The sequence below is a fragment of the Tauraco erythrolophus genome, chromosome 8, assembly GCF_009769465.1.
Source record: "Tauraco erythrolophus isolate bTauEry1 chromosome 8, bTauEry1.pri, whole genome shotgun sequence".
Classification (NCBI taxonomy): Eukaryota; Metazoa; Chordata; class Aves; order Musophagiformes; family Musophagidae; genus Tauraco; species Tauraco erythrolophus.
In genome coordinates this window covers 43,270,609-43,287,355 of record NC_141472.1, presented here as the reverse complement: position 1 = coordinate 43,287,355, position 16,747 = coordinate 43,270,609, and the positions used below count along the sequence as shown (strand labels likewise).

Genomic DNA, 16,747 nt, shown 5'->3' with positions numbered 1-16,747 from the left:
ATGGAGGAAGAAGAATATGAGGAAGTTGTGGAGGTAAGAAGAAAAACTGAGGGTAGAAATACTTGTTTCCTGCCATGTGAATGAATATATTAATCACTTTAATGCGATGTCGCTTATGAACATAGATGGTTACTTGCTGTTTGCCCTCTGAAGATGAAGGTATGGATAGATATCTATGAAGTGGTTTGATCACTAAAAAACAACCAAGAAAACAGTTGCTCAGTGGAGCAAAATCTCTCTGGTTCTTGTCATGGTTCCTCTGTTTAAATAAGAATTGTAACCATTCCACAGCTCCGTGACGAGGTTTTGTGGTTACTCTTCTGTGTAATTATAGATGCAGTGGGCCATCTCTTTCTCTCCTGGCTTGCCCTCTGTCATCCAATCCGTGCTAGAGGCGATGACTTTGGAAACCGCTTTCTAGCCTTGGTTCTGTGCCCACTGCAATGGAGAAATGCAACAATTTTGTGCCACCAAGGTACTGGTAACCAATTTAGCCTTGGAAGCTGCAGAGATGGAGCTGGATTTAAACCTGTAGATGTCCATGGAGTTGCATCAGGGATTAATGTGCTGATGTGCCTCATTATTTAGTGTCAGCAGTTTGATTAAAAGAATCCCCAAGAACTGGGGAACCTACGGCTCGCTATTATGAGCAAGTGCCATTGGAATAATGATTTCACTGTTGAAAGAGTGTATGAGGTCAACAGTGTGGTCTTACCAGTTGCACTATCACCATTCTAAAATGAAATCAAACGTTATGAAATACTTAAGTGATTATCACAAATTGTTCAGTACAAACGTAGACATCCGCCAACTCATTACCTCCATGTTATGTTCAATGGACTGTTGATTTCAGGCAGTGTGGCAGCATTGAGCCCTGACTGCTGACTTCATACATTTCAAATAGCGAATGAAGTAAAGTCAAATGGTTCGCCAGTTGAATTAGTTAAACGTGTTCTGCGAAATAAGCGTTGCCGTTCATCAAATCCATTTCAAAGACACTGTACCACCTAGTTACAAAGACACCAGTACGTCACTAAGTTTCATATTTCCATGCTACTTGTAATTGCCTTTATGCTTCCTGAGCATTATGAGCTCTCTGTAACAAAATGTGTATTTATTCACTATTTGTTGTTGCTGGAATTACGGTATGTTGGGCTTTTTGTCTACACAGCTCTCTTTCACTCTTTTTTTTTTTTTTTTTTTTAATTTTCAATGACCACCTTCCCGTAACCGCATCCCTAGGAAAAAATGAGATGGTGTTGCTTTAGCAGCTTCCCTCAAGATATTCATAGAGGGAAGTTAAATGAAACAGAAACAACAGCATCTGGGGCAATTTTAAGGCAGCTTCAGCCTTTCCAGGGTTTTCTTAACTAGAATTCCACTTCTATATGGATCGCCTATTATAAACCCGTAAAAGTTCTATCAGAAATCCAACTTTGGAAAGAGTAGAAAATTAGGGCTCAATAATGAGTGCCTGAGAAAACGTTGAGGATCGTAAGAGACTATTTTTTGTTCCTCTGGAGTTTTTAGCCTGCTCTGGCCATTGTAGCCATTTGTGATGTGCAAAAATCCCAGTGAGCAGAAATTGCACCAAAACAGCCCAATACGAGACAGCTTGAAAAGTAACTTTGAGGAACAACTCTGCGAAAAGGGCTCAGATTCCAACGAGAATTTTTTTAGGGCTTGATTCGAAGGCCTTTCTGTTCCCCCAGTTGTGGCGTGTGAGCCCAAGCAAATAATCTCTGAGGAGATTTTTTTCAAAGATCAAACCCACATTTTATTTTTCCTCCTTTCTGGAAGTCGGTGGCAGCTTAAGCACCTTTTGAATAAAATAAGCTGCCCTTCACTACGGCGGATGGAGCAACAGCTTTAAAGGCTTCTTTCTCCATTAAGCAGCGAGGGGAGGTGGAACGTGAAGCCTCGGGGCCATGAAGCCTCAGCGCCCCCCCAGGCTCCCCTCAGCGCCCCCCTAGGCTCCCCTCAGCGCCCCCCCGGCTCCCCTCAGCGCCCCCCCAGGCTCCCCTCAGCGCCCCCCCGGCTCCCCTCAGCGCCCCCCGGCTCCCCTCAGCGCCCCCCCGGCTCCTCTCAGCGTCCCCCGCTCCCCTCAGCGCGGCGCTGCGGCGGGACAACGCCATCGCGTGGCCGCGAGCGTCGCCACAGAGATGGCGGCGGCGGGCCCGGCGTGTGAGCGGCTGCCCCGGCGGCAGCTACTTGCGGCGGCTGCCGGCCGCTCTGGGGCAGGGGCGGCTGCCAGCGGGGCAGCGAAGTGCGCAGACGCTGCGGGCAGGGACGGAGCCGTTGGTGCCTCTGCAGCGGGAGACATGTTGTGGTCGGGTCAGTCAGGGGCGCTGCAGGTTGCTGGAGGAGGAGGTGAGCGGGTTTTGCACCGGCAGGGAGGGTGAGGAAGAGGTTGGTAGCACCTTGATGGGAAGCAAGAGACGAGGAAGGAGTGCCGGCTGGTTAAACAGCTGAGGGAGGGCGGTCATCAGGCTGGAAGCTCATGGTTTCCAGCAACGGGAGGCACGTGTGTGCTCCGCCCGCAGATCTGCCGCTCCAGGGTGGATGTAGCACCCCGGGCACGCAGATAGGCAGATGGAGGAAGCCCCACAGGCCCAGCCCTTGGGCTTTAACTGGTATCTGCTGGAAGGGCTGGGAACAAGCCACCTAGGAGGTTTCTGGAATGTATTGAAGATGAATTTCTTGATGCAGCTGAGTGATGAACTAACTAGAGGAGATGCTCTGCTGGACATGCTGGTTACAAACAAGAGCGAGCTGTTGGAAAATGCAAAGGTCAAGGGCAGCCATGGCTGCAGTGACTACGAGACTGTGGAGTTGAAGATTGAGAGGAGTGAGCAAAATAAACAGAATTACAATCGCAGACTTTAGAAGAGCAGATTTGGGTCTGTTTAGGGACCCGCTTAGGAAGATCTCATGGAAACAGCTCTGGAGGGCAAAGGGATCCAAGGGAGTGGAGTAATCCTCAAGAGCAGTTTCCTCCGAGCACAAGAATGGTTCAGCCCAATGTCCAAACACAGCAGAAGGCTGGCATGGATGAACAGGGAGATCCTGGCTGAGCTCAGACACGAAAGACGTGTACTGAAGGTGAAAGAAGGAGCAGGCAACTTGGGAGGAACGTGAAGATGGAAGACGTTATAAACTCCCTTCCTACATGCGTGGGCAAAGTTCAGCTGGAGTTGAAGCCAGCAAGGGGAGTGAAGAACCACAAGAGAGATTTCTGCAAGTGCCATCAGGAGCAAAAGGAAAGCTAAGAGAGTGTGGGACCATGGTTCAGTGGGCAGAAGCTCGTGACTAGGAGCAGGCAAAATGCTGAGGTAGTTAAAGCCTTGGTTTTGGTAATGCTTGTCCTGTGGTCTTCCACATCTCTGAGCTTTCTAGCAGAGATGTGGGAGTGAAGTAGTAGCCGCAGCAGAGGAAGACAGAATTAGGGAGAACTGTTTCTCCAGAAAAGTGGTTTTTGTTTTTCAAAATAGTTTAACAGAAGCTACAATTTCCTAATTTGTATGATCTGCTCTAACAATGATTTTTTTTCTTCCTCTTTAATAGTACTACATTGAAGAGACAATTATTGAAGAAGGTGAACCACATGAGGTAAAGGTCCCTGTGATGTTGCATGCGATGTTATACATGCATGTAATTAATGCATAAAGCTAAATCAGGGGCCTTTTGTATTCTGAGGACTAGTTTTCCATATTAAACACACAAATGTCAGTTAACAGTTGCTTCTTAATACTTTATTTCCTCTGCAAGACCCCGTTGTGAATGTGAATACATGAGTACAGATGAACAACAGACAGATACATGCCTTATATCTTGTGAAGAAGAAAATATAAAAAAATTCTGCCCGAAACCCATCAACATGTATCAGTTCTGTTCCCTTTGCCTTGTGCAATCTCACTGAAAAGTGGTGGTTTGCAGAGTTTTTTCATGTCGCTGGTAACAAATATTTGCATCATCAAGGAGTTATTGTTATAATTTGAAATTCTGTTTGCCTGCTCTCTGCTATGTCACTATGAAATATACTTTATGGCACAGGCTTATGCGGAAACAAAGGCTTAATGTTTCACTTTTGGAGTGTGTTTCCTTCCAAAGAAAGAGTCTGCTCCCAAAATCTTCTGTATTTTTAATTTAATAAAATATGATTTGGTGAATGCTGTCTGAACAAGTAATCTAGGACTACGCTTTTGAAGGAAGACTGCCATCTTACTATTTCTAAGATTAATTCAAACGCTGCATTCGTCAGGTGTTCTAAGATCTGTAGCCAGACTGGGTTTAAAGGGAGCAATAGCACGACTGGTTATTTCTGTGTCTGATTCACACCAGTTTTTGAAAACAGTGTTGTGGAAGAAAGAATTACACACAAGTACAAATGTGATTAGACCTTTTCCCATCAGCTGTAAATATACTCTAATGCTTTAGTGTCATGTGGCCCTGTGACTTATGATATGAATACAAAAGCTTTTTTTTTTTTTCCGAAAATGCTGTATTTTCAGAATCAAGCCTCTCAAACTTTTAGAAATATATGACAGCTTTTTACAAAAGCACATAGCTTCACTGTTTTGTTGTGAAGCTGACAGCAGGCAGTACTGTTCACAGTGTTCACCTAGACAGATTTCAAACCCTCCGGTGCTTTCAGTGCCAAAACTTAGATGAACACTTGTGTATTTGCAGAGTTGTAAGAGAGAAACTTGTGGCAGTGCTGGAGTAACTAATGCCATCTTGGGACAATGTTAGTGAAATGCAATTAATGTTCACATAGTGAACAAACCTTTTGTAATTTAAGTTTTGTGTACTTCTCAATTTAGTGGTTAATGCGTTTTCTGGTCTGTCTCGTACTAAAGCAAATAGCTATCAGAAATCTGATCTTCATGCATTCCCTTTTAAAGGTGCTTTTTTTTAAAGCTAATTGTTCTGAAATAAAACTTAACACTTAGGTGATTTGGGACCACATTTTTAACTTCTAGTAATTATTTTTAAAGGCTTTTACTTAGAATCTTAGTGATAAATTTATTGCTTACAGCATAAATGTTGATAAAGGTAGATAAACTGTTTAAATTAATTAAGGTTTTACTTCCAATGGACACTTGATCCATTGATTGTATATCTCAGCTATGTCTATACCACGATTGTGATCTGGCTATGAGAAAATGTTGTTAGTAGAAAAGGTGGATTCCAGGTATTTGTTCAGTCAGCTGGTGCATCGTGTACTTACTACAAGATCCCAAAGCCATGGTCTTGCCTGTCTGCTGCGTCCGTTCCTTTTGCAAAAAGAAGGTAATCTTTTTGAATGACTGTATGCCCCCTTGGCCTGCTTCCACAACTTTCAGTGACATCATTCGGAGCCCTGGCTGTGCCATGTGTGTCTTCAGCACAGCGTCAGCACTGAGAACATTTCTGTGCTTTGGTTTTAAAAGCCAGTGGTCCCACCTGAGAACTCCCCTGATGCCAGTGGAAGTTGTGCATATAGAGCAGAGACAACAGGAGTGCTGCTCTTCCAACCCTAGAGAATAATTACATGAGTTTGATACAGAAATCAGCCAGTCAATTAATTCCTTGTGGGTTTTTTAGGTTGGGTGATGTATATAGTAGGCATACTGGGTAATCTCAGTAGGAAAAGTGTCTGGCAGGTGATTCCTGAGTAAGAACTGAGCATCCTTTCACTAGATAGGGGAGGGGAAAAATGCTGATCGTAAAGTGATGATTTATAGTTATAAAGCAAGATACTATTTTTTCCTTTATTCCCAGGTCGTCACTGAGATCACTGAGACCATTAGCACAGACTTCACGGGTCCTAAAACTACCACCTATACTGTTGAGCATGAAGAACCTTCTGTTGAGGCTGCAGCACCTCCAGTCAGAAAGAAGACAATACGGACAAAAGTGGACCCATCTAAGTTTTTGACACCTTATCTGCAACATAGTAATAAAATGAAGGACCTGTTCAGTGAGGTAAATCATCCCATGTCTTTTATTTCTTGAGGAATATCAACTTTAAAAATATTTAATGGGTATTATTGCAAACCATACTATGATTTTGTATAATTTCTTGGTGTGTATTAGTGTCACTTGTTTCTCTGAATTAGCCAATCTTTTGCCCATTTCTTGCTTAAGTATATTAGATAGTCACTAGGCACAAAAAGTGGCTTGAGACAGATGGCTGAAGAGGTGTCAGTTAACAGGACTCCTGCGCTATCTGACTTGGATATCCAAGTGAAAGAAGATAACAGGGACTGATGGCTATTGAATAGCAAAGCTCAATATTTTTTATAACAGCATATTTCTCTATCCCTCTAAGAAAAATCCTTGTGCACAGTATAAAGGAACCAGCACCAAGCTAAATTCCTGCTATGGGATACCAAAGTCCAGGAGACCAATACTGTACAGTGTTGTGAAGTGTTCTGCTCTGCACAGATGTAGTTGGTATCGGATCCCTTTTCCTAAATTTTAATGTGTGTTACCCACCAGCATTCAATGTTAAAGGGTTGCGTGAGATCACAGGTCTAGAACTGCTGCCCTCACCCATGTACTTTCCTTACCTTCGGTCACTGAAACATATAACTGTAAATTTATCAATACTAAGCTCCTAAGGAGAATATATCAGGTAGAGGTGATCTAAACCAGGCTGAAGTTAGAAACGAATTTTTTCTGTTGTGTCAGGTGGAAGAAAGTCAGTTGGCTAAAATAAGTGCAACTCTGCAAATGTCATTGAGTAATGCTCATTTGTATTGCTCAGTAATCTGCCCCAAACTCCTGTACTAATCAGAGAAATCAATAATTGCTATGTACATTCTGCCAGCTTTAGGGCATGTCTTAATCATATTTGTAATTCTTTTCTTTCAGAACAAGTACAAAGAAAAATTTAGAAAAGAGAAAGGAAAGCCATATGCTTCCACAACTGATACTCCAGAAATGCGGAGAATTAAGAAAGTGCAAGACCAGCTCAGTGAGGTAGGTAACAATTGTCATAAGAAAATATATTTATTGAGTGATAAAGAAGCAAGTTAAGTCACAATTTTAAATGTTAGATAAGAAGTGATATTTTTTTATGATATTGTGTTAAGGTAATCTGAATGTTTAGCAGAAACTTTGTCAGATTAGAAGAGCGGGGAATACAGAGTGTATGACAAATTTGAGTTCTATGATGTAGGTTGAAATTTAGGCCTTTCAGGAAGGGAGATGTGATGGTTTCTTTCTAGCTGAATAGTAGCCCTGACTCATTATGCCTAAAGAGGTTTGAAAATTTCTGATCAGAAGTTACAGGCACCGGAGGTGGTGGTGATGCCCATAGCATTGAATTTGAAAGTTACACACACTATGTCCTGTAGTCATCATGAATGATGTGCCTGATGAATTATTTGTTGAGATGAAGTTCTGCACTGGGTAGATAAACCTAGAGTTTTCTTTTTAAAATGTGTTTAAACCTTTTTGTTTTCATAAATCAACTGAAAGTCAGTTTCCTAAAGAGATACTAGAAAACTATGCTTAGATTCTCCACGTGTTGCGAAATGAACTCCTGTACATCTTGTCATTTACTGTGGGGTTTTCCAAGATATGTTGTCCCCTCTGTGTGAATCCCACTCTTAGTGATCTGCCTTTGGAAGCTCCCCAAGTGCAATTCCCCACTGATGCAGTGCCTCTAGTTCTGGAAGCTACCTCATAGAATCACAGAATCAAAGAATGGTTTGGGTGGGAAGGGACCTCAAAGATCATCCAGTTCCAACCCCCCTGCCATGGGCAGGGACACCCTCCACTACACCAGGTTGCCCAAAGCCCCATCCAGCCTGGCCTTGAACACTTCCAGGGATGGGGCAGCCACAACTTCTCTGGGCAACCTGTGCCAGTGCCTCACCACCCTCAGAGGGAAGAATTTCTTCCTTATATCCAATCTAAATCTGCCCTCTCTCAGTTTAAAGCCATTGCCCCATGTCCTATCAGTACACGCCCTTGTAACAAGTCCCTCTCCAGCTTTCCTGTAGGCCCCTTTAGGTACTGGAAGGCTGCAATAAGATCACCCCGGAGCCTTCTCTTCTCCAGGCTGAACAGCCCCAACTCTCTCAGCCTGTCTCCATAGCAGAGGTGCTCCAGCCCTCAGATCATCTTCGTGGCCTCCTCTGGACTCTCTCCAGCAGCTCCATGTCCTTCCTGTGTTCTCATCTTCCCTTCTTTCTTTTAAGCAGCTCTAGTCTGCCTTTCAGCAATACACCTCGCAGTGTGGGAAACTGAAACCCACCTACAAAGCATTTTTCATTCTTTGTGCAGTAAGTAGGGAGAGTTAAACCCCTAGGAATGGGAACGCCTAAAGCTGGGAGGGTAGTCACCTCACCTCGCCAGTGCTGGAGAAGAGTGCGTGTTCAATTCTACTCCACTCTTGACTCAGGATATAGAGGAATGTTATGCAGCAATCCATGTGCTAGTGTTGGCAGCCTGCTGTCAAGCTGAGAGTGGTATGATCACATTAGGATGATTTTGTGCCCAAGCTGCTGGTTTGCCATGGCAATGTGGCTGTATTGGTTTTGGCACTACAGCTAGTGTTTATGTGGCAATGGACTGTGAAATTGAGATATACTGCATGGCACGGGGATCTCTCTATCTCATTATACAGGGTGGAAGTGCTCTTGGAAAGAACTGTGTGATTACGCAAGGGCACTACCTCTGATTTGGATTTGCAGCTCTTGAAACTGTCTCAAAGCTGCATTTCTTTTTCAGTCAACTCACAAAATCCATTTGTTTTCCATAGGCTTCATTTTTAAGGAACAACTAGTCCTAGATGCTTTTCTGAATTCAGATTTTGGGTGTTTACAGTATGAAGTGTAAAAATGTCAATATTCTTTTAAAAAACTGTCAGTTTTTGCTGTAAGATAAATGTCTTTGTTGTGCACTGATCTAGGTTAAATACCGCATGGCTGGTGAAGTCGCTAGAACTATTTGCCATGTTGATGAAAAGGCCAAGGATATAGAACATGCAAAGAAGGTGTCACAGCAAGTGAGCAAGGTGAGCGAGTTCTGACTTTCTGGAAGGGTTTGTGGACATTAGTGGATCATGAGGTTACTGATGTGAATAAAGTTTTGAGCTCAAGGCACAAAACCAAGGTTTGTAGAACAGCTTAGAAGCACATGGAGAGAGAGAGAAGCTGATAAGGCAAGTATAAATGTTTCCAATTGATGTCTTCAAATGTCACGGGTTTGAGACATTCACTTTGACAAAAATCTTTAGAGCAGGTAGTTTATTCACAAAAGTAAATCTTTTTCTAATGATAGAGTAACCAACGTGCTGATCTTTCTTTCCAGGTCTTATATAAACAGAACTGGGAGGAGAACAAGGACAAGTACCTGCTTCCCCCTGATGCTCCAGAGCTTGTGAACGCAATAAAAAACACAGCAATGTTCAGTAAGGTAAGGAAAAAAAAACCAAAACCAACAAGACAAGTCCGGGCGGCGAGTCTGACTCACAAGTCTGAAGTGCAAGAAGCATTCCAAGGTAGAGATTAATTCATAATGAGTCTTCTGGCATTTTTCTGTTTTTTTAGAAACTCTATACTGAAGACTGGGAAGGAGACAAAACATTATTCTACCCATACAATGACAGTCCAGAGCTCAGAAGGGTGGCACAGGCTCAAAAGCTCTGAGTGATGTAAGTAGCAAAGCCTGATTGACAGTTGGGTCACTGTTACAGTGTTACTTGCTAGACTTTGTGGTGGACTTTGACTAGATAGAAAAACTTGGTAATGGATCAGAAAATAAAAACGTGTAGGTGTGCACTGACAGTTAGCTGTGACAGTAGGGCTACTTCAGTACAAAAATGTGTACTCTATTATATAAATCTTTACAATTTGATGACGGATTATGAATGAATTAAATAGTTTGTTAAAGATCTGAGATAATCAGTAAGAAGACCTTGAGTGTCTCTCAAAATATGTGGAGAAGCTCCCAGGGTTGGCTGTAAGCCCAGTGCACTGTTGTGGGTCTACAAATCTGTCTCTCTAAGACAGTGATAAGGAAACTCAGGAATTTGTGAGGTTGTGTGATTTGCTGATGTTTAGATACACGGAATTCTTCAGCTGAGGATTTCAGGTCTCACTTAGAGATTTCATTGAATTTTGCAGATGTCCAGAAGTTCACTAGTCCGTGTTTATCAGGAGTGACAGAGTAATATCCTTGAAATTTTTCCCTGGGAACTGATTCCTTTTTGCTGTTTCTTATCAAGAGACTTCTGAGTAGTCCTCCAGAATACACTGATGGAAAGAGTTTATGCTGCAGTAGCTGTGGACAGAACTACTTTTGTTCATGGTGGCATTAGCAGCGTTACGAGTAAATGTTCTGATGCTTATTGAAGTGAGTAGTTACTGTAAATGTTTACTGCTTTCATATTTTCAGATTGTCTACAAAAAAGGGCACGATGAACGAAAATCCAAATATACTTCTCTGCCAGATCCACCTGATGTGGAACAAGCCAAGAAAGTGACAAGGCAGCTGAGCGATGTGAGTTGAATGCAGTGCTCTTCTTTTGTACACACCTCACTTGTGGAGTGAGAGAGGCAAAGAGGTGCCTAAAGAGAGGGAAAGCAAAAGGGAAAAACAGAGGTCAGCTGAAGACCCCTCTGATATTCAGTGGTGGAAGTCAGTTCCTTTCTTCCTCAAGGGTCTCAGAGAAATCCTGCCCAATCTCAGGTGAAAGATGAAACTTTATTCTTGTCAGTGATTTAGTTTCCACAAAACATTTCTGCTTCTACCACGTGCACATTGCTTTCCATTCTCCCTCTTTTTTTGTTTGCCTTCTGCTTTACGCTTTCTGTGTTTACAGGAAAAAAACAGTAAACAACATCCATTTTGCTGTTTTCTTAAATGTAAACAATGACATTTAAATATATATCTGGTTTTGGAGCGAGTTACTTGCTTATGAGACATAACTCCATTTTGCTGAAAAGTTGCCTGGCTCAGCTGCTCAGCATACATTCTAAATGTTCATTTCAGTGCCAAACCCTTGTGCACGAACATATCCCAAGCATTCTTAAGTTCATGGATACCAGTCAGTGGAAATGTCTGGCAACTTAGATAACTGTTTCCTGATTTGCACACCAAAGTAACAAGTAACATTCAACATTCAATTCCATAATTGTGTGTCAGGATTAACAAAGACTCTGGCACCAGTCCTTGTCAATGAATTTTAGGTATACTTAGACTACAACACAGCTGAGGAATGCAGGAGGTGAAGTGAAATACAGGAATAAAAAAAAGGTGAATACTTTTGCTGAAGAAACTGGAACTAAGTGAAAATAAGTGAACTGGAACTAAGTGAAAAAGTGAATACTTTTGCTGAAGAAACTGGAACTAAGTTGCATAATCTTGGAAGACAGAAGTAGGATTTTAACTCGGTTCAGAATTTAGCTACTATGAAGAGGACATGCGTAATTTTATTGCTGTGTATTGAAAAATATAGAAATATATAAAGTATATAAAATAGTAAGCTATACAGGTATCTCCTAAACAATAAAACATAGAATTTTTAAAGGTTATTTTTGGCATAAATGTTCTTTACCAGTGCGGTAACTGGTAATTAAAAAGGCATTGGAGAAGTTGTATATTTTGTGGTAAGCAGTGCAACCATGGCTGAAAATGCATTTGGAACTCTGAGCCAAAACTCGGGAAGATGTTTTGTTATTAGACAGACAGGAACTGTCGGTTTAAACAGTTGATATTTGATTTCCAGGTGCTTGAATATAGTCAAATAGAAATCACTTTTTTTGGTCAGGGAAGGTAGTAAGAGAAATAACTGAACTGCTTAGGCCATATCATTTTTATGGTGTTTTTGACAGTAACTGGTAAAATGGTTATAAGACAGATGTAAAATGTGAAGCAACTTTAAGAAGACTTTTAAAAACGAATCTATCAAGTGAAAATTGAACTGTATCTTGGGGATTAAATTTTGGTTTTCGATTTCGTTATAGATTATTTACCATGAGGACTATAAAAACAAGATCAAAGGCAAGTGGAGTCAAACACCGTGCTATGATGTTGCCATGCAAAAATGAATGCAGAAATCTAAGTATGGTAAGTGAATTCTTCAGAAAATCTTGAACAGCTTTATGCTCTGCTTATGTTAACATGGAGAATACTGGAATTAATTTTGGAATGAATTTACCTGCTCCGTTTGTGGTATTTCTCTTTTCCCAATAAGCTGTTTTGTGGATGGCTAATTTATAACGTAAGTGCATTTGATACATCATTATCTGTTTGTCTCTGTTCCCAACAGAAAAAATATCAGGAAGACTTTGAAACGTGAAGGATCAAATCTACTTTATGCAGACTGAAACTCCAGAGTATGAAGCCAATAAGCGCGTTTCCGATAATGTCAGTAAGGTATGTTAGGTGTGCTCCGGTTTGTTCAGCGTTCAGTTCTGAAGTCAGGCCAGTTTGTGCGACACTGTTTTGTCCAGTGTCAAAAATATTCTTACATGAAAAAGATGTATCCTTGTGTGCATTCCACCAGGAACTCCTTGCCATGCTTATGATCTTCCACAGTAGTACCCATGAAGTAGAATTTTCTTTCAGTGAAGTAGAATTTGCTTCATCGTTTATCCCGATTATGTTATGTTCCTGATTTTTAGTTGGAACAAATCAATACTGTTAACCAAGACCAACTTAAACTAGCTGAATTTGGCTTAGTATTTTCATGTTTATTCGTCCTTGCTCAGTGTATTTCAGTGATGTTGTGCTGGTCTATCTTTTGTGTAAAATACAGAATTTGTTTGGCTTCTGCGTTTCCTGCAATAGTATATGCATCAGCAAGTACAGTCTTATGTCATTAGTGGTAAGAATGTGCCTATTCTGAGATGTCAACTGATATTTGAAAAATTGTGGTGTTCAGAGAGGGGCTTAGAGGTGGGGACATCTACTAAATAGCTCTCACTTATCTTGTGACCCTGCCTCCCATCTCATCATCCATGCACTCCTGTGACCTGAGTGCCTTCATGGTCCTTCGCCGTCACGAATCGTAAGTGAAAAACCGGAAGATTTTCCTGAAAAGTTCAAGGTGATATAGGTTAGTTAGTGTTTGGCTTTTAATACTGCTTTTAATACTGATTTTTATAACTTCACCCTTTTTATTTTTATTTTTTTAAAAGGTAAAATACAGAGCAGACTATGAAAAGAACAAAGCTATTGCAGATTATAATGTGCTTCCCGCTACAGAGAACCCATTGCTGAGACAATTAAAAGCTGCAGGAAATGCGCTGAGTGATGTAAGTATTATCAAAGTATAGCTGGGTTGTTTTCAGTCGTGTATAATGAACTAAACTCATCATTTCTTCACAAGGCTTCTCCTTTGGGTCTCTTAGTATTTTTAGTTGTAGTGACCAGTATTTGTCGTGAGATACCACCAACCAAAATGGGATAAATAAGGAGTAATTTCTCAGCAGTGTACCAGTAGCTGTGGCATGTTGTGGGGGTAGCTTATTACTGTATAGTTCATTTAGATCCCTGTGGAAAATGGATCCCAAGGTGACAGTTCTTCCCTTTCTGTTTTAAAGAACTTCAGCTGATGCTGCTAATGATAGAATATGGAGTACTTTTACTTGTTCATATATATTGTGTTCTGGTTACTCACTGTCATGTCTTGATTTCTCTCTTCTTGCTGTTTGCATCTGTATGGAAGAGACTGCATATTTCTTAATGCCAGAAGTTCAAAAGCCATTAGTCAGACCTTTCTGTCTTCCCTTACAAACCTAATAGTCACCAAAAAAGGGGTGGTTTTAAAAAAATCATTGGGAAAAATTTGCCCCCCTTTTTTTAATCTTCTCGGAAAGCTTTTCTTTGCAATCATTTCACAGTTTTACTCTTGTCATTTTTATGTGAGCGAGTTGCAATGAAATCTACTTCATTATCTGCCATTATTTTCTTTTCCAGAAATTATACAAAGAAGCCTATGAACAATCAAAAGGAACCAGCATGAATTACTGTGACACACCAAAGTTCCAGACTGATACTGTTCTGAAGAATTTTAGTGATGTATGTATTTGATTTATGTTAAGTCATTCAGTACTGACACTCCTGACTACTTTTCTTTATCAATTTGTGATTATTTTTCCAGGTAAAATATAAGATGCATATCAAAAGAATATTTTGGGACACTATTTGGGCAGCTTTGAGGACCCACATCATACACACTGCATGAAAGTTGAAGCTATGAAGAGTGATGTAAGTGTGGCAATCATTCTGCTTTCACCATCATACTTCAATTAATTTCAGAGAAAGCTCAATTACGATTTCTTACTGAACATTGATTTTATTCCTAGAAAATTACAAAGCAGATTATGAGGATGAAAAGACAAGATGCTACTTCCCTCAGACCATAACTCAAGAGTATGAAGCTATTAAGAAGTTAGAGCAGTGTAAAGATGTAAGTACCAGAGAAGAGTGGTTATCAAACAGGCAGTTACACGTAGAGTATCTGCTTCTGGGGGCATGTAAACATTTACAGAGTGATTCCTGTTAACTTCGATGGTTTTGAATTTGGCCTTATTAATACACATGACTTAAAAAAAAAGTATTCATCTGTATTTTAGAGCCTTTTGTGACATCTAGTGACCGAAACAGATATAGCACAATCTTTTTTTTAATAAGTAAAAACATAAAATTTGAGAAATAGTGCTAAAATGAAGAATGAACCTCAAGAATTTACCTGCTTATGTCGACATATTTTACATTAATGCTTCAAAAGTACTGTAGTTGCTTTATTAATACTGATTTTATTTACTTTTTCATACTTGAAAAATGCTTTAAATATATATTTGTATGTAATGTTCTAAAATGCATATGCTATAAAGTTTATAATATATACTATACATTCTAATACTTATATACCTATTCAAAATATTTTATATTAATACTTTAAAATAATTTTAAAAATTTATTTTCTTTCTGATTATGCTAAAAAGTGACATGAGAGCCATTAAGTGTGACAGTGCTTGTCTGCACGTGTGCTGTAACTACTATCTCAAGTAATGTTGCATTGCCATGTCTTATAATTTTGCTTATGTGCGTTTTCTGCAAAAATATTTATTTCCTTCAGCACACCTACAAAAAGCATCCTGATCAAACCAAATTTACTCAAGTGACTGACTCTCCAGTACAGAAGCAAGCAGAGATCAACAGCAAACAGCTGAGTGATGTAAGTAAACTTAGAAAACATGTTGCTCCACTCTGATGTTTTCCATTTCTGCACTGTGGGCGCCTTCACTTTATCATCCAGTTTTAAGAGAACTCCTGCAATGAACCTGTGCATATACACGTCACAAGCACAAAAACATTTGTGTGTATTCACAGTTCTGTTCCAGTGGAAGATCACCTGGAAATCAGATTTTTTGAAGTTTTTCAAGTATCTGTTCATGTCAAGTTTTAGTGGGTATGTTTGTAATTTTGTTTATGTCCATGGTTCTTAGTGTATTCTTTGCACCAGTTAAGTCAGTGGAGTTTATACCGTTCACTTGGCAAGGACTAGGTTTGCATCTCTGTCTGTCTTTGTAAGTGAGGTAACCTGAGATTTTTAAGTTCTGTCACTCAGTGTTGCTAAGCATTCCAATCTATAAATGTTGGGCTGCTAAATTTCTTTCTTTATTTTTCTTTGCAGATACTGTATAAATCCAAAGGTGAAGAAATATTCACAAGTACACCTCCCTCCAGATGTGCCCCAGTTTATACAGGCTAAAGTTAACGCCTACAACGTTAGTGATGTAAGTGTATTTTGAATCCAGAGCTCTTGGTTCAACTTACGATGTGAAATTTCGGTCAGCTAGAAACTGTTCCTTCAAAATTCATCTTTTCTCTAGAACTATTACAAACAGGATTGGAAGAGTTAAAATCAAGGGGATATGATCTAAAAAGCGATGCTATTCCTATCCGAGCTGCCAAGGCTGCTAGGCAGGCTGCCAGTGATGTAAGTACATCCTTCCTAAAGGAGCTGTTTAGTTCAAAAGAGTTTACTTAAACACTTTGCAGTTATGTTCGTTAAGGATAGCTGAAGGATAACTTCTTCATGACTTTTTTGAGCATGTTGTTGGATGTGTTTAACACAGTTTTATTTTTATTGGTGTTTCAGTGCTTCACTAATGTATTTGCATAATTATGTTTAGAAAAGGCTGTTTCATTACGTAATTCTTTGTGAATAAATAGGTTATCTTGCACTCCAGTATGCTTAAGGAAAATCATGAGGAGCTGTCAGTAATGACAGCTCCATGAGTGATGGACCCCTGAATTCTCTCTGTCCTTAATTATAGGCCTGATCATAAATGAGGTGGAAAACTCTAGGACATCACTGGATTTTGGGTAGGTTCTTGGAGGTGTCCTAGTGGAAGTCCCTTAGTATTTCAGAACTCCTTTCCCTCTCATGACCAGTACAAGTGTGATAGTACTGCTTTGCAAGCCGACCGACTGGTTTGTGTAGCAGTGGATTATAAAGAGATTCGTGTCTGGTTTTATTAAGATGTTTGGTCGCTGACTTAAGTGTGAGGGATACTCTCTGTAGAACACGAAGCGTAACCTTTGCTTTTAGTTTACTTGTTGCTTAGTTGCTACACTGAAGATGATGTTCTCTGTGTTCTATTATATTCTAACAGGTTAACTATAAAAAAGCCTATGAACTTAGCAAGGGTAAACTGGTTGGCTTCAAGAGCCTCCAAGATGATCCCAAACTCGTTCATTATATGAGGTAGCCAAGATGCAGTCTGAGCGCGAG

At 40.3% G+C, this 16,747-nt stretch overlaps 1 protein-coding gene across 1 annotated transcript in view; it reads left to right on the top strand.

The window, feature by feature from the left end:
- Positions 1–16,747, top strand: part of NEB (nebulin) — a 125,373-nt gene continuing 108,626 nt past the window's right edge. The window contains 17 exon segments of the mRNA XM_086615581.1: positions 1–33; positions 3,565–3,609; positions 5,764–5,967; positions 6,859–6,966; positions 8,906–9,010; positions 9,307–9,411; positions 9,546–9,653; positions 10,393–10,497; positions 11,964–12,043; positions 12,045–12,066; positions 12,269–12,287; positions 12,290–12,375; positions 13,140–13,256; positions 13,921–14,026; positions 14,105–14,215; positions 14,310–14,413; positions 15,086–15,184. Coding sequence (XP_086471707.1) covers positions 1–33; positions 3,565–3,609; positions 5,764–5,967; positions 6,859–6,966; positions 8,906–9,010; positions 9,307–9,411; positions 9,546–9,653; positions 10,393–10,497; positions 11,964–12,043; positions 12,045–12,066; positions 12,269–12,287; positions 12,290–12,375; positions 13,140–13,256; positions 13,921–14,026; positions 14,105–14,215; positions 14,310–14,413; positions 15,086–15,184 — 1,557 coding nt within the window.